We start from the raw sequence: 25765 nt of genomic DNA, 5'->3' as shown, positions 1-25765 counted from the left end.
TATTTTAATTTCATCAATTTTAGAATAAGGCTGTACCGTAACAAAATGTGGAAAAAGTCAAGGGGTCTGAATAATTTCTGAATGCACTGTATGTTGAAAAAAGTTAGCTCCGCCCAACCTTTCATAAGCCAATCAAATTGAAGATCTGCCCTGGGAACACTTGAGTAAGTAAAACTGCAATGACCCACAATAGACTGTACAATGTAAAAATGTAACTTCACATTCAAAGAGTCAGAGTTCAGTTGGTTGACATTCGCTTTTATTGGGTTAAAAAGTTTTGGTATTTCAGCTGCTTGTCTTTTTCATCAAAACCAGGCAGAAGTGTAAACGGGTCTACTGTGAGAAGTTGTATTACAACTACAATAGATTATTTTCCACATATGCAATGACAAAGTCAGGAATAACAAAGTCATGTCAAAAATGTTGTTTTAATCATAAAATAAAATAAAATGTCCTTTTGACTTCCTAAATGAGCAACGACTTTATCTTGGTTACAAGTTAGCCTACTACATTTTTAAAGTCTTTCCTATGTAGTCTAGTCCTATGTATCATTGTCTAGTCCTATGTATCTCTATGTATCATTGTCTAGTCCTATGTATCTTGCATCTGTGTACTGCCCCAATATTGTCCAAAAATGTTTACCTTCAACACACTGCAAGTCTCTTGAGACACTGTATTCATGTTGGTGAAATACGACAGTCGACCAATCTCTTCACTTGAAAAAAATGATCTACAACAAATGGAACTACAACACAGTCGGTCGACATTCTTATGATATACATCATGACAGTTCACCCCTGGATGAAAAGTCCCTTTATAAGCAGATATAGTCAGATCGTCTGTGGTCTGAGACCTGGGTCGTGTTCATCATACACAAAACTGAAGGGGGGAAAAAAACAGTCCAACGAGAAATGCTTGTTTTTCGCTTTCTGTTGCAAAATGTTTTGCTACGGTGTGCCCTAATGAAAAGAACCATGGCTAAAGGCTACAAAGGCAGTTAGGCTAGTGTGATCTGAAGGGCCAGTCCTGCAGAGCGCTGCCAAACAAAAAGTGCAGTGACCGCCCCCTAACCCATCAACAGCTGCAATGAGAAATGTAACATGCAACGCAGGGCCATGTTCAGTAGGCAAACATTTAGGAATGTCATGATTTGAAGTGATTCCTCTTTGTACATGTTAGAGAGGCACGCTTGTTCTACGTTCCACAACATTGTGCCATGCTGAACTTGGCCCAGGCGAGATTACTCCCAAACGATACCATATCTTCCTTCTACTAAAACACAAATAGTCATGTTCACTTCGAACGACTATCTGCTGTGTGGCGTAATATTCTGTATTCTAAATTGCTTTTTTTTACCCCCAAGACAATCATTATGGTAATTACTCCATCTAGCCCTTGGAGAGGCTAAGTGGAATTTTCACCATAGACTTAAATATGTTCAGATCTACAGAAGATAGAAGTTAGAGGCTAGAGTTCCATTTGGAATTCAGCAGTAGTAGTGCATCCCGAAACCTTACTGTACACGCCAAACATGCAATGCTGTGGTAGACTGAACCCTAAAACTAGGCCAAGTTAAAAAACCTGAGAATGAAAATGACAACACAACAAAAATAAACAACTTTATCACTAGTCATACAAACATAGCAGCTAAAAGAAGATAAAACTGGCAGTACACGTGATAAATAACACAAGATAGATCTAGGATCAGTTTACCCTACTCAAATATTACCTTCATCGTTAGACGAACAAAATGCAAAACTGAATTTAGATCAGTGTCTATGGGCAACTTGAAAGTACTCCCACTCACTGTCCTCTCTCATTGCCTCTCTACATTAGTGGGTCACTAAGGCACTGGTGCATACAGTCCAGCAGAGAAACTGCCATTTTTTATCTGTGCGCTACATACATACAGTTAAAACTACCCCATCACGAGAATAAAACAAAAAAGCAACAAAGCGAAATGTGACATAAATATCCATGATTTAAACTGTGTATTTTCCACACTTAATTAATGCTATGAAAATGTATAATTAACTTAGAAATAAAAATGCAACAATTTCAATGTAAAAGCTTCGGGAAGAGCATGCCTTTTTGTTAACAAATATTGAAATGGTTTGTTTTATTTTTCTTCAAATTAGGAGAGAAAAATCACTTGATGGCTTTCTTGTTGAGGTCAAACAGACCCTTAAGTTCCAGCATGGCCTGTTTAATGTTACTCATGAAGCGGTGGGAGTCCTAGAGAGAGAGAGAGAGAATGATATTTAGGAGGGATAGAAAGAGGCAGGGTAGGCAGAAAAATGTGAGAGAGAAATGTGAGAGAGAAATGTGTGAGAGAGAGAGAGAGAAATGTGTGAGAGAGAGAGAGAGAGCGAGAGAGAGAGAGAGAGAGAGAATGATATTTAGGAGGAATAGAAAGAGGCAGGGTAGAATTGTAACGCATGTAAACATACGGTCTCTGGACTAGAGTGTTTGCTGGAGATGTGGAAGTTGATGAGGTCCTCTCCAACAATGATGTAGGACACTCCGTAACCGTCATCAGCCACCTGGAGGAGACAACCGTAGATAAGCTCTGTCTCTTGAATTAGGCACCAAACTGCCTGGACTTGTCCAATAGGAAATGTTCATTTTAGTTGCAAAATGTTTTTAAACATTTTATTTTGACTGTTCTAATGAACACACACCAGGTAAGAGATCATCCTCTTTAGCATTCCCTAACTGGGCCCAGATAAATTGATTACTTCGTCACAAACCACCGGTTCAGATCACTATATTTTCTCCCAAATGCTGGGTCACTGCTTGGCGAGTTATTTGCTGAACACGGACGACATTTAGAAGGATTCAGCAGTGAGAGAAAAGAATACTCACCGGGCCGAAGCCTCCTCCGGAGGTGACATATTGAGGGTGTTTGACCAGGTCAAAAAGTTCCACCTGCTGCATTGGAGTCTGACTGGTGGACAGCCTCCAGGGTTCTGACAGAACCTGCAGTCCACAGAAACAGACAGTTTAAAGGGACAGTTCAACCAAATCACACATTTGTATCATTACCTTGTTTTCCTGAACTGACAAGCAAGCTCAATGGAGAATCTCCATGTACATTTATTTTTAGTCCAGGACTAGGCTTAATCTGTGTCCGGGGAACCGGCCCTATGGGTTTAATAAAGTCAAGACAAGACATTGACAGAGACGAGCTCATCTTTTTTTGTGTGTGTGTGTGTCCGTAGCAACCATCACTCACCTCGTGGAGGAAGGGAGAGTCCACTCCCAGGTACTTGGAGATGACGTAAAGGCAGAAGAGGTGACGGTCGATGCCCTTCCCTACCATGGCCTCACGATACATGTTCTGATGCTTCTCTGACGCCTCCTTCAGTAGTCTCGTACGCTCCTCTCTCTGGGGAAAGAGAGAGCGAGAGACGAGGTGAGGTAGGGACCATAAGGATGAAGGGAAAGGAGGAGGTACAAAGGCATCTTGACAATCTAGCCAAAATGTTGGGCATTGGCTTCTGTTTCTCTTTGTTTAACCTTGTTATTTTTAATTAAATTAACCCATAAGAGTCTAAGCCCTATAAAGCAGAGGGGGGGGGGGGGGGGGGGGGGGGGGGGGTTCTACTAAGCAACTGTATTAGGAATTGTTTTAAGAAGGTCATACCATGGTGAGCACGTGATGCCGCGGAGCTGAGCAGAAGTTGACAAACCGAGCTCTTCAAAGTTATTCTATTATTACCTAAATAACAACGTTGAAACAATATTCTAACATCGGCTGATAAATTGTCAAGTACTTACCTTCCCAAAGAGCCATGGACCGCCGAAAGAGAGGCAAGAAGGACGACCAAAACGTCGTTGATTCCCAAGATAACGATAACGCTAGCAAGATTAGCATTAGCCCTCATAACTCAAACGACAGTTCCAGACTGTTGCTCTCGGCCTCTTGCGAGCCTGCCGACATGCTGGCTACTCTCCTCCGGGAAATTCAGGATGGTAACAAAGGTCTTTCTATGAAAATCGATAAGAGAACGGCTGAACTCCATTCTTCCATTGACGACCTGAAATCCTCCATGAATGATCTCCTTTTGAGAACGACTGAGGCAGAGTTGCGCATTAGCACAGTTGAAGACACCATCGCTCGACATGACCAGGTCTTGATACAACTGCAAAAGGACAATGCCTACCTCAAAAACAAGGTAGATCAGATGGAGAACCAGAGCAGACGTAGTAATATCCGTGTGGTGGGATTGAAAGAGGACAGCGAGGGCCGTGACCCGGTCCGTTTCTTCACTCAATGGATCCCGGATGTCCTAGGCACAATCAACTTCACCAAGTCACTGGAAATCGAACGCGCCCACAGAACATCAGCGCCGAAACCCCGGCCAGATGAGCCCCCACGGGCCGTCCTGATCAGGTTCCTCCGTTTCCAAGACAGAGAGAAGGTACTGCAACTCGCAAGAGCCAAAGGGGACATAACCATTGATGGCAAGAGGGTCAGCCTTTTCCCGGATATGAGCGCGGATCTCGCAAGACGTCGCAAGCAGTTCAGACCTGCCGCCAAAGCACTGAAGGAGAAGAACATCATCGGCTACCTCATCCACCCTGCGCGGATGAAAGTTCAGTACAAAGGCCGAAGCCATCTCTTCAACACGCCGGGAGAAGTGTACACTTTTCTCAAAGAACTGAGCAACGTCTGAGCCAGGACGGTCTCTTTGGGGGATAAGATGCAGTTTGTTTGTTTTCTCTTATCCGGACTGAACCGCTGATATCCTCCGGTCGCTATAATTGATTTGTACATTTTCAACTAACCGTATCTTTCCGGGGTGAGTTCTATTACACTTACAGGAGAGTATATTTTGGTTTAGTACATATCACTGGGCGAAGCAAATAAGTGGGTTTAGGCCCACTGCTTTCCCCCCCATTTATGTTAATCTTTCGAAAAGAGACTCAAGCAGCCCTTACCGTGGGCAGTAAATATTCAGCCATAAATATCTATTCACAACGTTTGTTTTCAATTTAGAGAGCTCGCAGGTTTTAGTTTACGCCAAGGTTTAGCTAGTAAGAGCAAGATGGAAAGCGAGCAGCAACGTATCTCTACAAGTGTATTCATGTTTGATTGTTGGGATTGTGGTTTTAGTCTAACAATCGGGGTGGGTGGGATTCTTTATTTTTTCCCCCTTTTTTCTATGTTTATTGTTTCCTTCCTAAAGAGACACATAGGTCACTTCTGTGTTCAAACCAAAGTTGAAACATTTCCTAACTATCTACATATGATAGATTTCCATTCAGTTACATATTTGAAACCCTACTATGCTTAATCCACTAAAATATTCCACATTCAACGTAAAAGGTCTTAACAGCCCGATTAAAAGGGAGAGAGTCTATACATACCTTAAGAAATTAAAGGCTGACATTGTGTTTTTACAAGAAACACATCTTACAGCCAGTGAACACAAGAAATTGAAGAGGGAATGGGTAGGACAAGTTTTTGCGTCCTCTTTTAACTCCAAAGCAAGAGGAACTGCAATTTTGATAAGTAGACACATCCCCTTCTGCGTCAGCAACACCATCTCTGATCCCTCTGGCAGGTTTGTTTTGGTGCAGGGGCATATGTTTTCAGAGTCTTGGACCCTATTGAATATCTATGCTCCTAACTTCGATGACCATATGTTTATTCAGAATGTCTTCCTTCAGGTCGCTCAAGCACCACCAGGATGGTTACTGGTTGGAGGAGATTTTAATTTTTGTTTAGATACAGTTCTTGATAGGTCCTCTGATAAACCCTCACTTCTTACCAAAGCCAGCAAGCTCACCATGTCATTCATGAAAGATCTCAATTTACTAGACATCTGGAGACAGTTGCACCCACAGGATAGGGACTACTCTTTTTATTCACACCCACACAAGACACACACACGCATAGATAACTTTTTACTGTCGACACAACTGTTTCATAGAGTGTTAGATGTCGAGTATCTCCCCAGATTGCTTAGTGACCATTCTCCCCTGGTATTATCAATCTCCATTCCTACCAAGGTAAATGGAGCATATAGATGGAGACTAAATTCTACACTCCTAAAGCAACCTGAATTGTGTGCATTCATCAAAGAGCAGATCAATATTTTCACTTTGACAAACAAACCCTCCGCTCCTGACAGTTTCATTCTTTGGGACACATTGAAGGCCTATCTGAGGGGACAGATCATTTCCTATACTAAAGGGCTGAAGAGAAAACACGGTGCAGAACTGAGTGCCCTTGAATCTGAAATCTCAGAGCTAGAGAAAACCTACCAAAGAGGCCCAACTAAAGATCTATACAGGCTTTTGGTAAATAAAAAACTGAAATATAATATTCTGAACACATATCAAGCTGAGAGGGCCATCACTAAATCAAAACAGCGTTATTACGAGCTTGGAGAGAAAGCACACAAAGTATTGGCATGGCAACTGAAAGCAGAGGAAAGTAAGAGGACAATTAATGCTATAGAAACTCTTACTAATGAGATATCTTTCGACCCTACTGAAATTAATAATACTTTTAAGAAATACTATGAAGACCTCTACACTTCCCAATCAAGCGATGATCTATCAGAGATCGACTCTTTTCTCTCCTCTCTCAACCTCCCATGCCTGTCAGGGGAAGACAGCGAGCGCCTGAGTGAACACTTCTCAGTTCCTGAATTGTTGGAGGCCATTAAATCCTTACCTTCTAATAAATCTCCTGGGGAGGATGGCTTCCCTCCAGAGTTCTATAAAGAATTTAGGGAGCTGTTGGTCCCCTACCTTATGGAGGTACTTAAAAAAGCCAGGGAAGACAACTGCTTTCCAGAGTCTTTCTCTCAAGCAGTGATTACTGTAATCCACAAGAAAGGGAAAAATCCACTAAAGTGCGCCTCATATAGACCAATCTCTCTCCTTAACACAGATTGTAAACTGGTCACCAAGATGCTATCTAAGAGACTGGAGTCATGTCTTCCCCTGTTGGTCAACCCAGATCAGACTGGCTTCATAATTAATAGATTGTCCTCCAATAATCTCAGAAGGTTCTTTGATATAATTCACCTTGCTAACAAAAACAAAATACCTAGTGTCGCAGTCTCCCTCGACGCTGAAAAGGCCTTTGATAGGGTTGAATGGCCATACCTCTTTCGCGTCTTGGAAAAGTTTGGTCTAGGTACCGGGTTTGTAAATTTGATAAAATCACTCTACAAATCTCCTAAAGCTAGGATTGCTACCAACGGGATTACTTCCTCCTCTTTCCCTCTCCATAGGGGGAACAGACAAGGTTGCCCAATTAGCCCCCACCTCTTTGCCCTCGCCATCGAACCGTTGGCTGAGGCTATTAGAACGTGCCCTGACATACATGGCTTTGGGGTGGGCCCCCATACCCATAAATTATCACTCTTTGCGGACGACCTTATCTTATTTCTAACAAACCCAGAACACTCCCTCTCTCACTTGCAGATCCTACTACAGTGTTATAGTTCTTTCTCTGGATATAAGGTCAATTTAGATAAAAGCGAAATCTTACCGTTGTCTGTCTTTGACCATCATACCATCAAGCACAAGTTTCCTTTTAGATGGTCGCCTATGGGCTTCACATATTTGGGCATAATGGTGGATGGTAACCTGAACAACCTCTATAAACTCAATCTGGCCAATTTGTTGCAAAAGGTGGAGGGTGACCTTTGTAAATGGATGGACTTACCTCTCACTTTACTGGGTAGAATCAATGTAATTAAAATGAATGTCCTGCCCAGATTTCTATATCTGTTTCAATCTCTCCCTATCCCTGTTCCCGCAGCATTCTTTTCCTCTCTCGACAAGATGACCAGACGGTTTATCTGGCACGGCAAAACCCCTAGGGTTGGCCTGGATAAACTGACCCTGGATTACAGTCAAGGGGGCTTAAACCTCCCCAATTTTAGAATGTACTACTGGGCAGCACAGTCTAGGTTTCTGGCTCAGAGGTTTGACAAGGGTCCCTCTCCCTCATGGTTGAACATTGAAAAGCTTGAGGTAAATGATGACACTGGGGCAGAATTGTTTTACAAATGGGACAGAAAATCTATAAAAACCATCACAGACAACCCTTTAATCATACATTCTGTCCTGGCATGGTGCAAACTGCATGAGCTGTTCGGACGAGGGGGATTCCTTTCCCCTAAAACCCCTTTATGGAACAATAGATTGATTCCTATGTTTTTCCAGAATAGTAACTTTAGACCATGGTCTGATAAGGGGATCACTCTTCTGGAACATTGTTACGAGGAGGGAGTTCTTATGTCTTTTGATCAGCTGAAACAGAAATACCACTTGCCTAACAGGGACTTCTTTAGCTACCTACAACTACGAAACTTTATTAGGGTGTCTCTCAAGGGACAATGGAACCTACCTAAGATGTCACCTATTGAACAACTCTGCCACGCAGACCAACCACTGTTCAAGACCATTTCCCGTGTTTACGATGCTCTTATGTCAGGACTAACACTGCCTGGGCTAGATAAACCCCGACTTAGATGGGAAAAAGATCTGGGTATTGATCTTGATGAGGGTCTATGGAGTGACCTATGCAGGGATGGTGTTACATCCACATTGAACTCCAGATACAGACTGATCCAGTTTAATTTCCTCCATCAGCTCTATATCACCCCATCTAGACTGCACAAGTTCAACCCTGATATCTCCTCCCTATGTTTTAGATGTGGCTCAGATGAAGGAACATTCCTCCATTCCACTTGGCAGTGTTCAAAACTACACGGTTTCTGGCAGGGGGTATGCGATACCATATCCTCAATTCATGGGGTTGCATTCCCTCTAGACCCGGAGGTCTGTCTACTGGGCAACTTTACTAACACCAATCTTAGGCAAAGCCATACTATAAAGCTAACAGAAATATTGCTAGCGATTGCCAAGAAATGTATCGCCTTGAAATGGAAAATGGATTCCCCCCTGCCAGTTGCAATGTGGCTATCAGAAGTTAATAGTTGTATCCCACTGGAGAAAATTACTTACCGCTTGAGGAATAAGTTAAATACATTTTACAGAATTTGGCAACCTTTTATTGACTATATGGAGAATCTCCCCCCACATCACATTGAATGAATCTCTATATTATCCTTATATAATGTTTCACACGTAACGTGTGCCTACGGCAGGTGACCATATGATCCAATGTCTCATTATAAATTTTTATTTATTGTATGTCTGTATATATAATTATAATTTGTTTTATTTTTTCTTTCTTTGTTATGCTCATCTGTTATTGTCACTTTGTCCTATTGTTGTCTAATATCTTTTCACGTTTGTCTTGAATGTTGTTAATTGGAAAATGCAAAAATAAAATATAAAAAAAAAAAAAGAAGGTCATACCATGGATCCTTTAGTAATTCGATTTTTATTTTAAGACCCCTTGAGGTATCAAAAAAATATATTTAAAAATTCTTAGAATTTTTTGGGGGGGCCTTAATGCTATACAAACGCATTGAATAACAGATTCATTACATGGAACAACAAAAATAAGTTTGTTCTGAAGTCTCTGTCCTATATCTGAGAGATATAAGAAAGATCAGTAAACATATATATATGTTTTTACATGTACTGTATACTGAACAAAAATATAAACGCAAAATGTAAAGTGTTGATCCCATGGTTCATGAGTTGAAATAAAAGATCCCAGAAATGTTCCATACGCACTAAAAGCTTATTTCTCTCAAATGTTATTCACAAATGTGTTAACATCCCTGTTAATGAGCCTTTCTCCTTTGCCAAGATAATCCATCCACCTGACAGGTGAGGCATATCAAGAAGCTGATTAAACAGCATGATCATTACTCAGGTGCACCTTGTTCTGGGGACAATACAAGGCCACTCTAAATAGTGCCGTTTTGTCACACAACACAATGCCACATATGTCTCAAGTTTTGAGGGAGTGTGCAATTGGCATGCTGACTGCAGGAATGTCCAACAGAGCTATTGCTAGATCATTGAATGTTAATTTCTCTACCATAAGCCGCCTCCGTTGTTTTAGAGAATTTGGCAGTATGTCCAACCGGCCTCACAACTGCAAACCACGTGTAACCACGCCTGCTCAGGACCTCGACATCTGGCTTCTTCACCTGTGAGATTGTCTAAGGAGAGGAGGGGGGGTGCTGTGGAGTATTTCTGTCTGTAATAAAGCCCCTTTGTGGGGAAAAACTCACTCTCATTGGCTGCGCCCCTGCCCAGTCATGTGAAATCCATAGATTAGGGCCTAATGAATTAATTTCAATTAACTGATTTCCTTTTATGAACTGTAACTCGGTCAAAACTTTGAAATTGTTGCATGTTGCGTTTATATTTTTGTTCAGTACTGTATATTTAACCCCTTATTTCTGCCACTAAACAGTCTCCTTTAATATTTGCATACATTTTTTCAACTGGTACCGAGGGACTTTCAGACTGTGGGTGTCTTAGAGCAAAATAACTGACATGTACGTGAGAGTCTCACCTTTGCACAGATGAGTCATATTAGTGTGTAGCCCAACCTGTTCGGACACTGCTGTACAGAAGGAAGTTGGCAGATCGGGTTGTACCAACTTCATACGAGTCTCAATATGCTTGTGGGGGTCGTAGCGCAAAACGGAGAACACCATCGTGTTCGTGAGTCTCATCTTTCATAATAGTTTGTAGGCCAAACCATTTGAACGCTACAGATGATTTTGTGAGAAGACTGATTTTTGGAATGTCTCATGGTCTGACTAACACGGCTCTAGCTCTGTAACCTTTCACCGCAGATGCGGAAGTGCAACATCGGCGGATGTGGTGAGGTGAGGGGTCGATGTGAACCCTGACCCTTACCGTCTCGTCTCTGATCATGGAGCGGACGAAGGCGCAGGTCTCCATGGTGCAGGAGCGCACCGTCTCCGTACGGCCCTCTCTGAACAACCGTGTCATCGATGCCTCGTACGTTAGACAGAACTTGCCCTTATCCTGCAGAGAACATACAGTATGTAATAATAAACATGTCATCAGCTGTTACACATCATGGCTTAATTTTTGCCTTGTACTCCTAAGGGCAGTTTCCCTGACAGTTTAAAGTGCCATCCACACCTAGGACGATAACTATAACGAAAACTATAGCAATATCAGAAATCGTTCTAATTCCAGTGAACGTCAGCGTTCACACTACAACAACAACTACAAAAACAGTGGAGAACAATAACGACTGTTATCGTTGGTTCTAGCCTCTGGTCTAAGCTGTAAAGTACAATGAATGTCGTTTGAATAACCGCTCAAAAGCCCTGCTTTTGAATGCATGTTACATTACGAAATAACCGTATAGAACATGGACATTCTACTGCAAAATGAATGAAAACAAAATGACGCCGACGCCATCTAAGCTGCTCATTTTCTCATTGATGAAACATCTGATCTCAACACATGTTTCTGTTCACACCAACTACAATCTGTTATGAACACAGTACACCACGTTTTGTCGACTTGACATTTTCAAAAGTTTTAAAATGTTGTCGTTGTTTAGAAGGAGTGCAAGGCCCGAATTTAGTTTGTGCACACGGCGCACTTCACAGACGAGGCATTCCCTAATGGAAAATACGCAAACACATGCCGCAGCACACCAATAAGATCCCGCAAGCTCGTGCTCGACTTTGCCCACCTCCTTGCTCGTTCTGCCCCGAAACAGATGAACTATCTTGGGCTAGTTATAAATATTTACATATATACAAATATATATATTTGTTAACATCTGTAGTCCAACTGATGCTGCTTAAGGGCTAAATAAAAAGGCTAAAGCACGGGGTTGCCAATACGCATACCCCCATTGGGCTAATCATTAGCTAGATCCCGAACTCAAAAAAATGGTCTTGTTACAAGTTAGCAACATATTGATGACTTTACTATCCGCCCAAAAAAGACAGTGACTACCATGTAGGCCTACTTACTACCTGTTACAACTGACCTGTGTTACATTCGGCCCCTACGCACTCCCGGTGAATAGCGCAGCGCTTACATTTAATAAAACGTTCATTTTTAAGAGTTGAGAAATAAACGTAGTGGCAATGGAAAGCTGGCGTAGAGGAAAAGTAAACGTGGACAGTTCTAGCATCTTCAAAGTGCATGTTGACAGAATTTTTTTTGTTTTACATGTTCAATATTTTTTGGGTGTGGCAGAGCGGCGCTGCTAAATAAACACAAGGGAAACATTGGAGTTTACAGTGCGCAACACGTTTACAGTGCGCAACACGTTCACTTTGACATTCTGCTTGTCTGACTATCTGCGTGAAGGTCGAATCCAGAATAATCATAAAATATATTTTGAAGTCCCTTCACCCTGAAGTGTGCGAGCTGCAGGGCAATCTGGATGAACGCATCCGGGCTCGTGCGGCACTTCTTGATCAGACCCTTGCCAAAGTCCTTAAAGGGGTAGATGTGCGAGTCCACGTCATCTGCCAGTGTCTGGGCAAACTTCAGAGAGCTCTGGATTGTACTCTGGCACTGAGGATCACAAGATCACAAGACAACATAGAACACAAGTCTGTCAACTGGTGGCCCGCGGGCCAAATCCGTCCCCACAAGCCAATTAGATGTGGCCTAAGGCTTAATGTAGTTACAAGCCTCTGACAAAGCCAATAGTAGTGTTAGCAGTAGTTCTGACGAAAGTGAAATAGAACCTCTGCAGGGATGTCCCACTGCAGCCTCTGGGGACCGGGCAGGTTGGGGTGGGGCTCCCCGTTACAGTGGCCCTCCTCAGTGTAGCCCAACTCCAGAGTGTCCATGCACAAGACTTGCTGAGAGACAGAGGTGAGAGACAACAGAATTGACAACACAATGACAGAGCTCAAATCTTCGGATTGAAAATCTTTCACAATATATTAAAGAGGACAGACCGCCGAATGCTCAATTCACAAATAAGCAGATTGGTTGTCGTATGGGACATACCTCCCAGAGATGGCCTATGATTGGTGCGTCTGCCCAGGCGTGCTCGGCATTCAGGCCCGTGGTTCCGTTCTTGAAGACGATGAGGTTGAAGGACTTGTCAAACCACCTGGAGAAACACAGCACCATGTAAAATGGACCTTCAAGGGGCATTCTGCAGTTCGAACAATAACATAGTAGACACCCCGCCAATGATTTACTAAATCGCTGAGTGATGGGACTGGAGAAATGAAACCACTCTCAAACCCATGGACAGAGCTATGGATACAGGGACTGACCATCCATGATATCAATATTATAGTTTTAACCATGTTTAGAGGCTATACATTGTTTGTTTACAAACTAACAAGCTTATATTTGGGGTTTTAATAGGGTACGACAGCTGAACTAAGCTCACGAGTCATCTGTAAGTTATATTGTTCAATATTCAATGGAGGAGGCTATATAATATTAATTGAAAAGTCTAACAATGGATGTAGCAACTGCAGTGAGATTATGGTAACTGGCCTACAGAAACAGTAGCTTAGTCCCAGATCTGTTTGTGCGGTCTTGCCAACTCCTATGCTAATTGTTTGTCGTGAAAATGACCATAGGAGTTGGCAAGACCGCACAAACAGATTTTGGACCAGGGTAAACTGAAGAAACAGCACAATGTGACATAACCCACTGGGCACACACTGGTTGAATCAATGTTGTTTCCACGTCGTCACGTTGAGCCAACGTGGACTAGACATTGAATTGACATCTGTACCCAGTGGGAATTGTATTAATTCCTCAGTGGATTGATAGCCTGAGCTGCCCTCCTTGGCTGTCATTGGTTGGAACTTGCTCGATCACAACCTTTGACTGGTTTCAGCCACTCACCTGTCGTAGCATTTGCCGTGGAGGAGGGACTTGGCGTAGCTGTCCAATGATTTCACCGGGTTGTCGGGCTCGTATTTCTGTTCTGAGTCGTCGAGGGTTACGAAGAAGGCAGCCTTCTCAATGGCATCCAGTGACTGCTTGTTCTTGCCGCTTCGGAAGTAGGTTTCACGTGCTTTGGCCCATGGTGTCCTGGTGAGCAGGGTTAGAGGTCAAATAGGAGTAGTGGAGTGGACATTAGAGGTTGACTCGGAAGTGAAGATTCCTGCCAATTTTTTTCCTATACTGTCCTGCTACCACAACAGTTCTATAAGCCCGGAACTTTCCTGTTCCGTCCTGATAACAATCATGCCCATCCCAAGCTCACTTTTACGAGTAGAAATCAGAAATAACTTCCTCCATTAGCTGCTCGTCTATCTGTCCCCCGCTCTGCGTGAGTAGCCATCATCAATACCATAATATATACAGTATATGGTAGCCATAGCATCTGCTCCGTTTGGCAGTTGTCTGCAGCACACATACAACTGATAACATCCACAATACAATATTTTGGCCCTCAACAAGATTAAATGGTCGGATGTCTTTGGCGAACCTATCGGCCATCCTTAACTCTTCAACTCAGATGGCATGGGTTTTATTAAATACGAGAACAATTGGGCTTGACCGATAATGTAGTTAGTAGAGCTATGCCACTTCAAGCCGCTTGTCCCTCTCACCAGTTGGTGCCATGTACTCGGTTCCTTTGTTGTCAAAGAAAACTCTACCAGTGTTCTCACTATCGCCACCTATCGTTGAAAAACACAGATTAAACTGTTTTCCAAAATGTTGTTGCCCCGTCAAGAGACTTACTTACCCAAAGTTGTCACACGGACTTAAGTGGGTTTCTTAAACTTCGGAAAGCATTTAGACCCCTTAATTTTCTCAAAATGTTGTTACGTTACAGGCATATTCTTGAATTTGAACTGCAATCAAGTTGTAGAAATGTCTCAAGGATGATCAATGGAAACAGGATGCACCGAGCTCAATTTCGAGTCTCATAGCAAAGGGTGTACTTATGTATTTCTGTTTTTATTTTGTATTTGCAAACTTCTAAAAACCTGTTTTCACTTTGTCATTATGGGGTATTGTGTGCAGATTGAAGATTTTTTTAAATTAAAGTACCTGCGTAATTGCGCACCTATATCACATTTGACATTGTCCGTAAGCTTGAGTTCATTTGCACACAAAAAATCATACACTGACAGAAAGACCTGTGTGTTGTCCTTGTTAATGGAGTCAGAGAAGAGCTGCAACTTTTTAGTCATAACCTCAATTTTGTCCCGCACATTGAATATAGTTGTGGAGAGTCCCTGTAATCCTAGATTCAGATCATTCAGGTGAGAAGAAACATCACCCAGATAGGCCAGTCGTGTGAGAAACTCGTCACTATGCAAGCGGTCAGACAAGTGAAAATGATGGTCAGTAAAGAAAACTTTAAGCTTGTCTATCAATTTTTTTATAAACGTGTCAATACTTTACCCCTTGATAACCAGCGCACTTCTGTATGTTGTAAAAGCATAGTGCAGAAAATACACGAGAGTTCAGGGTGCCTTGCTTTAACCTGTTTAGGCTCAAGGGGCAGTATTGAGTAGCCAGATAAAAGGTGCCCATTTCAAAAAGGCCTCGTACTCAATTCTTGCTCGTACAATATGCATATTATTATTACTATTGGATAGAAAACACTCTCTAGTTTCTAAAACCGTTTGAATTATATCTGTGGGTGAAACAGAACTGGACTTAGAGCAATTTTCCTATGTGTATGTCAGAATGCAGAATTTTGCTGGCTGTTCTGAGACCTGTGTATTAATTTGCCTGTCCTCTATTGGTTGAGATGCACTGCATACGCCTTCCCCTGGGTGTCAGCGAATAGGGAGACTTGAAATGGAGTTTCTACGTAGTTCCCAAAGGTTATAAATTGCTTGGAACCGAAGCGTCCCATCTTTCCACTCTTCGCTCTGACGCAGGGAGGGTCTTGGCATGTCATTTTAGAAGCTCCCGTTTTAGCTCCTAGATATATCCGGCTCTGTTTTTATTCGATATAGGTGTTGAAGACATCGTAATGTTGTTATTTTAAACCGAATTATATCAGTTTATGTCAGTATATTGCGATTTTCGGGTATTTATTTTCGTGACGTTGTAGGAAGTTGGGTATCTCTGGCCCACATGGCTAATTGCAACGTTGAAGACGACGTTCTCCAACCTAGCAACGATTATTTTGGACAAAGGACACCTTTCCCAAGATTCTGATGGGAGTTCATCAAAAAGTAAGAACTATTTATGCTGATAATTCATTGTTCTGTTGGAAAAAGTAAAATGCATAAGACGCCATTACTTGCAGTGTAGCCTTGCTTTATCGCACCCTGTATTGCGCAGTAACGTTAATTTTAAAAATGTAATTCAGCGATTGCATTAAGAACTAATTTGTCTTTCAATTGCTGTCCAACCTGTATTTTTTTAGTCAAGTTTATGAATAGTTTTCGATAAGAATAGGTGCCTTTCCAAGATGGCGCCGGACAGATTGCTTGAGATTTTGGACACTATTCTCATTGTATAAGCACGATTTGTGCCGCTAAATATGCACATTTTCGAACAAACTCTATATGCATTGTGTAATATGATGTTACAGGACTGTCATCTGAAGAATTCTGAGAAGGTTAGTGAAACAATTAATATATTTTGGTGGTTTATACGTTATCGCTATTTTTGCCTTGAATCAATGCTGTTGTTATGTTTGCTATTGTGCTAAGCTAATATAACGCTATATTGTGTTTTCGCTGTAAAACACTTGATAAATCGGAAATATTGTCTGGAATCACAAGATGCCTGTCTTTCAATTGCTGTACACTATGTATTTTTCAGAAATGTTTTATGATGAGTATTTAGTTATTTGGCGTTGGTGTCTGTAATTTTTCTGTCTGCTTTCGGTGCAATTTCTGACTGTAGCTGCAATGTAAACTATGATTTATACCTGAAATATGCACATTTTTCTAACAAAACATATGCTATACAATAAATATGTTATCAGACTGTCATCTGATGAAGTTGTTTCTTGGTTAGTGGCTATTTATATCTTTATTTGGTCGAATTTGTGATAGCTACTGATGGAGTAAAAAACTGATGGAGTAAAAAAAGTGGTGTCTTTTGCTAACGTGGTTAGCTAATAGATTTACATATTGTGTCTTCCCTGTAAAACATTTAAAAAATCGGACATGTTGGCTTGATTCACAAGATGTGTACCTTTCATATGCTGTATTGGACTTGTTAATGTGTGAAAGTTAAATATTTAAAAAAAATATCTTTTAAATTTCGCGCCCTGCACTTTGAGCTGGCTGTTGTCATAAGTGTACCGGCGTCGGGCTGCAGCCATAAGAAGTTAACAAAGTTAACCATTTTCACTGTATTGTCCAAAATGTCTTTCAAGCTGTCAGGCATTCCCTTGGTAGCAAGAGCCTCTCGGTGGATGCTGCAGTGTACCCAAGTGGCGTTGGGAGCAACTGCTTGCAGGCGCGTCACCACTCTACTATGTCTCCCTGTCATGGCTTTTGCGCCATCAGTACAGATACCAACACATCTTGACCACCAAAGTCCATTTGATGTCACAAAACTGTCCAATACTTTACAAATATCCTCTTCTGTTGTCCTGGTTTCCAGTGGTTTGCAGAAGGGGATGTCTTTCTTAATTGACCCCCCATAAATGTAACAGACATATACCAGGAGCTGCCACGTCTGTTGACTCATCCAGCTGTAATGCATAGAATTCACTGGCTTGTATGCAAAGCAGTAATTGTTTCAAAACATCTCCTGCCATGTCACTGATGCGTCGTGAAACAGTGTTGTTTGATGAAGTCATTGTCTGTATAGTTTTTTTGGCCTTTTCCCTCAGCATTGTCCCAGCCATATCCACGCACCAGGAAGAATTAAGTCCTCCACAATAGTATTGGGCTTGTCTGTCCTAGCCACTCGGTAGCTCACCATATAAGACGCTTCTAGCCCATTCTTAGTAATGGTATCTGTTGCTTTTATACATGTCTTACTACCTGAAAGTTGTCTTAATTTTCGCTCAAAAAACTCCAGTGGCTTATTTTTCAAATGGGCATGTTTTGTTTCTAAATGTCCGCGCAAGAGTGAAGGTTTCATTGAGTTGTGAGATAGTACTTTTTCACATATAACACTGTGGCTGAGGAAAGGCACAACTCCCAATATAAGTGAACCCCAAATCAATGTATTTCTCATCATATTTGTGCCTCTTCGATGGTCCAACAATGTCCCTGTCTGTTGTTTGGTGCTTTCCCATGTAAGGGGGCAGTAGCTCTTCGGCTGCATCAGATTCACAACTGTCAGTGTCTATGCTAGCTGGGCTAACAACAAATGTAGAATTACTGATGCTAGCATTGGATGTGCTCGTTGAAGCAGAACAACTTGTGTCGTCGACAGGTGCAGGTGTAGTACTGCTGGTAGAAGCAGTACTACCAGTAGGGCTGGTATGTGTCTCTATGGACGCAGGCCTTATTTTTTCTGAACCATTTATCAATTTTCGAGCAAACGGAATGAGCAGCAGCCACGTTTGGCTACATACGGACCATTAGTGGAATTCCCACGAGAGAGTAACGGCCTGTATTTGACATTGTGTTGTTATTTCGCTGAACACTAGATAGTTTCATTTTATTTGTGACAGTGAAACGAGGTTACGCAGATGAGAAAAAAAACTCACCCAAATGTATGGCGCCATTGAAAAATAGAAATGGACTGTTTGAAAATGTGAAAAAAAAATTAACAGAAGAAAAAAATGTATATGATTTAAAAAAAAAATGTGAATCACATTTGTATTTGGCGTACCCCCGACGGTATTGCGCATACCCCAGTTTGGGAATACAAAACGTTCAGTCTGTACTTTTGTCCAATGTAAAAAACACCATGTTGCTACATTAGACCGAATTGAGGTGGTGGGTCACATATTAGCCCTACACACAGTTACATTTTTTATGAAATGCTCCACACATTACACATTACATCATTGTGCATTACTGACAAGGGTCATGATAATTTGGCACCCAACGAAAGGCAATGGACTGAAAAAGGGAGGGACTACTTAAACATGTCCAATAACAAAAAAATAAAGTTAAATGTTTTAACTGTAACTTTTCCTTTGCATGCCGTAAAATGGAATCTTAATACATCCGAGTCGGTCTGAGAGCCCCAGATCCTGACAGCAATTTCTACTGGTACAATTAGTGGTCCCTTGTCATGCACACAAACGTAGTGTGATAGCAGGTCGGGTCAGTTCAATATTCACCAGGGGAATTAGGTACAAAGGCACCCGGCTCGTGGTCAAACTGCTCTGAACTTGAATTCACATATAAGCAACAGTACTTAATAGTCCCATGTCAGGGCAACATAAATGTACCTTAACATAGGAGCTACATTGGGGTATCAGGAAAACAGTAGGTTTTTTAACTGCTACACTGCCATAAGTTACGTGTCTAGTGTAGCAAGCCAGTGAGTATGACCCAGGTGCCGTAATGACATCACTTCCTGTCAGAAGCCCCACCCACCTCTCCCCTGCGGTGAGCGCAGCCAGGTACTCCTCCCCTTCCTGGGGCTCGCTCTTATCAGCCAGGATCCTTTCCATCTGCTGCTCGATCTCCCGCGGCAACAGCAGGCGCCCATCATAGAACACCCACACCTTGAAGAAGCGCCCCTTGTTGAAAACGGCGATGTGCTTGCTCTCGTCCACATGCTGAATAGTGTCTGGACATATTCAAAGGAGGGAGGGAAAGAGGGAAGAGAGGAAAGAGGGACAGTTGTGGGAGAAGGTGCAAGGATAGGCAGAACAGCTCATTTATGAGTTTCCGAAACAAAATTCCCTTCCCAGCGGGCAAAGCTGGTTGAAATGACGTCATTACAACAAGTTTACCACAAAGTAACTGGTTGTTATCTGGTTGTAATAACGTAATGATTTTTGGGTTCCTTGTATGTATAATTTGGGGGTTCCTTGTACGTAAACAATGTGCTGTAAACGCTGGTCCTAGTCAGAGATAATTTAATGATGATTAGGATGGCTGTGCTGGCATAGCTCTGTGATCTCAGAGGGAAGGGGGGAGGAGGGTAAAGAAGAGACAGGCATTTCACAGAACGTTATCTGCTTACGACTTAAAGTTATAATAATCCAATAAAGATGTATAGGGAGTTTGTAGGTGGTGAATTTTGTGTAATCGGACAATATCGATAAGCCAATTTAAGTATGCGTCAAAATATCCACAACAAAAGCAAAACAATGTTGGTAGTAGTCCCATTCTGTGAAACACCAAAACACCATAAGTATCATACAGGAGGGTCGATAACCATAGTCATCTACATTGTCAGAGACCGTTTTTCTTATTCACGTGAACATCTATCCACTTTTCAAAGGATATTCATTTTGAAGAAGAAAAAGTCAAGGGGACTGGTTTATTCGATCCACAAACTTAAGCAGTGTGACTAGGGAGTGTGGGGATGAAATGGGGGATCTGGGTGCGAGTCCAAACGATTGTTTGTGTGAGTAACACACATAAATAATCAATCTTGTCTTTTTGAAGAAAGGTGTGAAGACATGGCGGTGTTCAGTGCTTTCAAACGAGCGTTTGCACAGTTAGGGGGATGGAGGAAGGGGAAAGGGGGTCTACGGGATGCTAGGGGACACCTTTCCATGGAGCTTTGTTCCCGAAAACAACAACCTCACACCCAGGTAACATCCAGGCTATCTGCTTAGTTTAATTGCACCTTGAGTCATTTTATCTTTACTTGGGTGTTTCTGGATTGGATGTAGGCTGAGTGCTAGGCTTTCTGCATTATACAACATTATCTCATTGCTTAGCCAAACAACTACAAAAAAAACTACTAAACACTACTGTACTAATATACTACAAAATGTTACTAAAACACTACTTAAATACTGTTTTTGAAGACAATGGAAAAGGAGATGGAGACAGTAACAGACTTGCACCCATGGCATATATACCTCTGTTTTAAAATATATCCATATTGACATTGTTTTCAATTATGGTAATCCGTGACTATGGCTTCTTATACGGATCACCATTATGGTGATCCGTATAAAAAGTATTTTGTGACATTTCTGCTTTTATCATATTTTGGTCATATTTTGGGAATTTCATTTCTTCAGGAGTTTCCTCTGTTCATCTCTACAGAGCCGCACACAAACATTCATGGAAGGAGATGATGACTCAAATATTTTCTATTGGGGAGTGCCACCAAATCATGGGCAGAAAACATTTGCGGCACCAGTGGCACCTGGGAAAAATGTCTGGAGCCCTGTATTAGCAATTTTCGTGTTTCATGTCAATTGTAATTTTAGGTGAACTCTCTCTTTAAGTCTTTGCCATCTTGGAGATGAACAAATAATCAAAAGGTTAAGGTCACATTAGACAGCTTTAAGGAAATTAGCTTTAAGTCACGTGCGATAAACTGGGTTTTCCCCTAAATGTTCAGAGTCCAATAAGGAAAAAAAACACACTCACTGACCTAGCCTCTGTTTGGGATCGTGCCCGCAAAGGAAAACTTAAACAAAAATGTTTTGCAACAGAAAATGAAAATGAGTCCAGGTAGTCGCTCATACATTACATTATATTACACTATATTTACTAATTCAATATTATACATAATTGCAACATCTAGACTATGAGCATGCAGAGTTCTTCTAAAGCATGATTGGTTTGTTAATTGAGCACTCCAAACGAGTTAGAGGGATATCTTCATCAGTCCATCAACTAAAACAACTCAGAAAGTTAGTTCACGCAACATACATTGATAGATGACTTACGCCGGATATTATGTTTGTTTCATAAGGTGGGTCATATATCATTTATACATGTATCTCCCATTAAAAACTGGGTTTGAAATGTTCTTTTACAATCTTCGTATCTGAATTCACTCACTGTGATTTCCTCTGGAAAAGAGTGTCTGCTATTTGACTGCAATTGAAAGTGAATCATTACTGAGATTCATGGGGTGACAGAAGTTCGTCGTGTTCATTAGGCACCAAATGGAGGAAAAGGATTTGAAACAGGGAGCGACTACCTGGACTCATTTTCATTTTCTGTTGCAAATTTTTCTTTTTTTAGTTTTCGATCCAAACAGAGGCTAGGTCAGTGTGTGTGTTTTTTCCTTATTGGACTCTGAACATTTAGGGGAAAACCCAGTTTATCGCACATGACAAAGCTCATTTCCTTAAAGCTGTCCAATGTGACCTTAGCCTTTGATTATTTGTTCATCTCCAAGACTTAAAGAGATAGTTCACCTAAAATTACAATTGACATGAAACACGAAAATGGCTAATACAGGGCTCCAGACATTTTCCCCAGGTGCCACTGGTGCCTTCAAGTTTCCTGTCAATGATGTTTGGCTTCTGATGTGATTGGTGTGAAATCCAAACTGGCTTCCATTGACAATTTTTTTTAAATCAAGGGAGATGCTCACTGGCTTCCCTTGCATTCAATGCTATGTGCAGCAACAATGTCATAATCTTTTTGACCAGACAGCATCAGATAGATGGGCCACACATTCTGAGACAGAGGGGCTGTTTCGTTTGCTCGGATGCTTTTCTCCCTTGAGATACATTCAGCCTTATGAACCCCAGAGACAAATTATTTAAAAAAAAATACACGCCACTGCTATTACGAGACTTTATGTTGATGTTTCCTTTATTTTGGCAGTTACTTGTCTAGAGTCAGCTGGATAGAGTCACACAAAAGAGAATAACGTAGCGGGTAAAGTTCGGAATGACACAATTTCATGTGTACAACAAATCGAAAGATCTGCATCTCTATACTGAGAGCTTTTCCGTATAATTTGTATAATGTGGGTGTTTTTGGAGCCTTTGTTTATGTTTTTTCAGGGGCCCCTTACGACTCAATGAGGAAGTGATTTGCCGTTTGCGGTAAGTGAAATCACAAAAAAAGGTGTCTGGACCCTTCTCCTTTAACAATATTCTAAAACTTACTCTGCGATTGGAGTTTTTTCTTCTTCTGAAAACACGTTTTAACAGGATTCCTATGACCTTTTCTGAGACGCTTTTGTGGATACAGCCCCTGTACTGACTGATTACTATCATGCTATCTATCAACGATAACTTTTCATGAGTGATGGCTACAGTTACCAATCGCAATCCTGGCAGAGTGCAACGTGCAGGGCCAATTTTACCACCATAACTCACACACTGCTAGGAGGCTATTCACATGCACAGAATACTTCCCCATATAAATTAAAAGTAGCATGCAGCATTATTTTGAATTACACATCCGATTAATCTAAATTAAAAAGGTGCAAAAATGGGAGGAGTAGAAGTAAGAATAGGAGTAGTGTTAGGAGTGGGAGATGCAGCAACACTGAGACTCTACCTGTGTCTACACCTGGGACACGACTGGTGTTGAACATACGCTCGTATTGGGATGAGCACATGGGAATAGTGTTTAGGAGCATGAGCTGAAAAGCAAGACGGGGAGAGTCAACAAAACAGAGAGAGATGGCACTACCAAACTAAACGGAAAACCCCACAGATAACAGAGGGACCTATGAGAGGAGGAGGATGAGAAGGAGGGATGAAGATTGGGCTGATGAGCCAGACGAGAAGAGGCAGCAGGAAGGGTTTTGGAGGGCTGCTAGGCTTGAAGGCGTAAACGGGGAGTCTGGAAATCAGCGACCCCACTATCAGTTTCACCAGCACAACCCAAAGGAGTTTGTTGTCAACCCTAACATATTCCCTAGTACCACTTCAAATCTGGAGTGTTCATGCGGGTAGGCTTAATTTGTTTCAAACGCTTGAATTTAGAATTTAGTTCACCAGTATGGAAATTAAGCACTATTACATCACATCGCTCTAATGTGTATGGGCCTTCTGTCTGCTACAGTGACTTCAGGTCAAACAGTTTCAAATATAAGAGCCAATTAATGAGTGACACGTCATCATCATCTTTGAGAGGAGCCTATAACTGATTGACCTCGTCATCTTTGAGAGGAGCCAATAAGAAGTATTCCTTCTACTCAGGGAGGATGTGCTGGGTAAACACTGAGAACAGGGGTTAGGGATTTTGTGTCCTGCACCTGTGCCTGTTGCCATCAACAGGAGTCGGATGGCAGAGGACAGAGCTGCAGTCAGTGCCCTCCTCTTACCTGTCTCCTGGCCGGGAATGCGGGTGGTGTTAAACATGCGCTCCCACTGGGCAGAGCACAGAGGAACCTTGTTCGCCAGCAAGTAAATCTAATGCGGCAGTGTCCAACAGCGGGAGGGAGGGACAGAACAGCAGAACAGAAACAACACATTTACCCGGTGTGTTTGTGTGTGTGCATTCATATATATACATAGATATACAGTATACACATATATAAAGTTGAAGCCGGAAGTTTACATACACCTTAGCAAAATACATTTAAACTCAGTTTATCACAATTCCTGACATTTAATACTAGTAGAAATTCCCTGTCTTAGGTCAGTAAGGCTCACCACTTTATTTTAAGAATGTGAAATGTGAGAATAATAGTAGAGAGAATTATGTATTTCATCTTTTATTTCTTTCATTACATTCCCAGTGGGTCAGACGTTTACATACACTCAATTAGTATTTGGTAGCATTGCCTTTAATTGTTTAACTTGGGTCAAATGTTTCGGGTAGCCTTCCACAAGCTTCCCACAATAAGTTGGGGGAATTTTGGCCCATTCCCCATGACAGAGCTGGTTTTTCACACTTTTTCACACTTTTTCAGTTCTGCCCACAAATTTTCTATAGGATTGAGGTCAGGGCTTGTGATGGCCACTCCAATACCTTGACTTTGTTGTCCTTAAGCCATTTTGCCACAACTTTGGAAGTATGCTTGGGGTCATTGTCCGTTTGGAAGACCCATTTGCGACCAAGCTTTAACTTCCTGACTGATGGCTTGAGATGTTGCTTCAATATATCCACATAATTTTCCTACCTCATGATGCCATCTATTTTGTGAAGTGCACCAGTCCCTCCTGCAGCAAAGTACCCCCACAACATGATGCTGCCACCCCCGTGCTTCACGGCTGGGATGGTGTTCTTCGGCTTGCAAGCCTCGCCTTTTTCCTCAAAACAATAATGATGGTCATTATGGCCAAACAGTTTGATTTTTGTTTCATCAAACCAGAGGACATTTCTCCAAAAAGTATGATCTTTGTCCCCATGTGCAGTTGCAAACTGTAGTCTGGCTGTTTTATGGCGGTTTTGGAGCAGTGGCTTCTTCCCTGCTGAGCTGCATTTTAGGTTATGTCGAAATATAGGACTTGTTTTATTGTGGATAAAGATACTTTTGTACCTGTTTCCTCCAGCATCTTCACAAGGTTGTTTGCTGTTGTTCTGAGATTTATTTCCACTTTTCGCACCAGAGTACGTTCATCTCTAGGAGACAGAACGTGTCTCCTTCCTGAGCGGTATGACGGCTGCATGGTCCCATTGGGTTTATACGTGCGTACTATTGTTTGTACAGATAAACGTGGTACCTTCAGGCGCTTGGAAATTGCTCCCAAGGATGAACCAGAATTTTTTTTCTGAGGTTTTGGCTGATTTCTTTGGATTTTCCCATGATGTCAAGCAGAGGCCCTGAGTATGAAGGTAGGCCTTGAAATACATCCACAGGTACACCTCCAATTGACTCAAATTATGTCAATTAGCCTATCAGAAGCTTCTAAAGCCATGACATAATTTTCTGGAATTTTCCAAGCTGTTCAAAGGCACAGTCAACTTAGTGTATGTAAACTTCTGACCCACTGGAATTGTGATAGAGTGAATTATAAATGAAATAATCTGTCTGTAAACAATTGTTGGAAAAATTACTTGTGTCATGCACAAAGTAGATGGCCTAACCGACTTGCCAAAACTATAGTTTGTTAACAAGAAATGTGTGGAGTGGTTGAAAAACTAGTTTTAATGACTCC

At 41.7% G+C, this 25765-nt stretch overlaps 1 protein-coding gene across 3 annotated transcripts in view; it reads right to left on the bottom strand.

Moving 5' to 3' along the window:
- Positions 1–237: 237 nt before the first annotated feature.
- The window catches only part of cpt1ab (carnitine palmitoyltransferase 1Ab (liver)), a 60966-nt gene continuing 35438 nt past the window's right edge, over positions 238–25765 (bottom strand). For 2 of the 3 annotated variants that reach the window (XM_039017065.1, XM_039017066.1), the window contains exons 9-19: positions 23986–24073; positions 19371–19566; positions 13783–13971; positions 12922–13027; positions 12654–12770; positions 12313–12477; positions 10822–10953; positions 3236–3388; positions 2866–2979; positions 2451–2543; positions 238–2235 (exon numbers count right to left, since the gene is read on the bottom strand). In XM_039017065.1, coding sequence (XP_038872993.1) covers positions 2149–2235; positions 2451–2543; positions 2866–2979; positions 3236–3388; positions 10822–10953; positions 12313–12477; positions 12654–12770; positions 12922–13027; positions 13783–13971; positions 19371–19566; positions 23986–24073 — 1440 coding nt within the window. In that variant the 3' untranslated portion in view covers positions 238–2148. Of the gene's footprint in view, positions 2236–2450; positions 2544–2865; positions 2980–3235; positions 3389–10821; positions 10954–12312; positions 12478–12653; positions 12771–12921; positions 13028–13782; positions 13972–19370; positions 19567–23213; positions 23299–23985; positions 24074–25765 lie in introns of all 3 variants that reach the window. The other variant, XM_039017067.1, reaches the window with a different exon arrangement.

Source organism: Salvelinus namaycush, chromosome 21, assembly GCF_016432855.1.
Source record: "Salvelinus namaycush isolate Seneca chromosome 21, SaNama_1.0, whole genome shotgun sequence".
In the NCBI taxonomy this organism is placed as follows: domain Eukaryota; kingdom Metazoa; phylum Chordata; class Actinopteri; order Salmoniformes; family Salmonidae; genus Salvelinus; species Salvelinus namaycush.
Note: the sequence above shows the minus strand (reverse complement) of the source record. Positions and strands in the feature narration are given on the sequence as shown.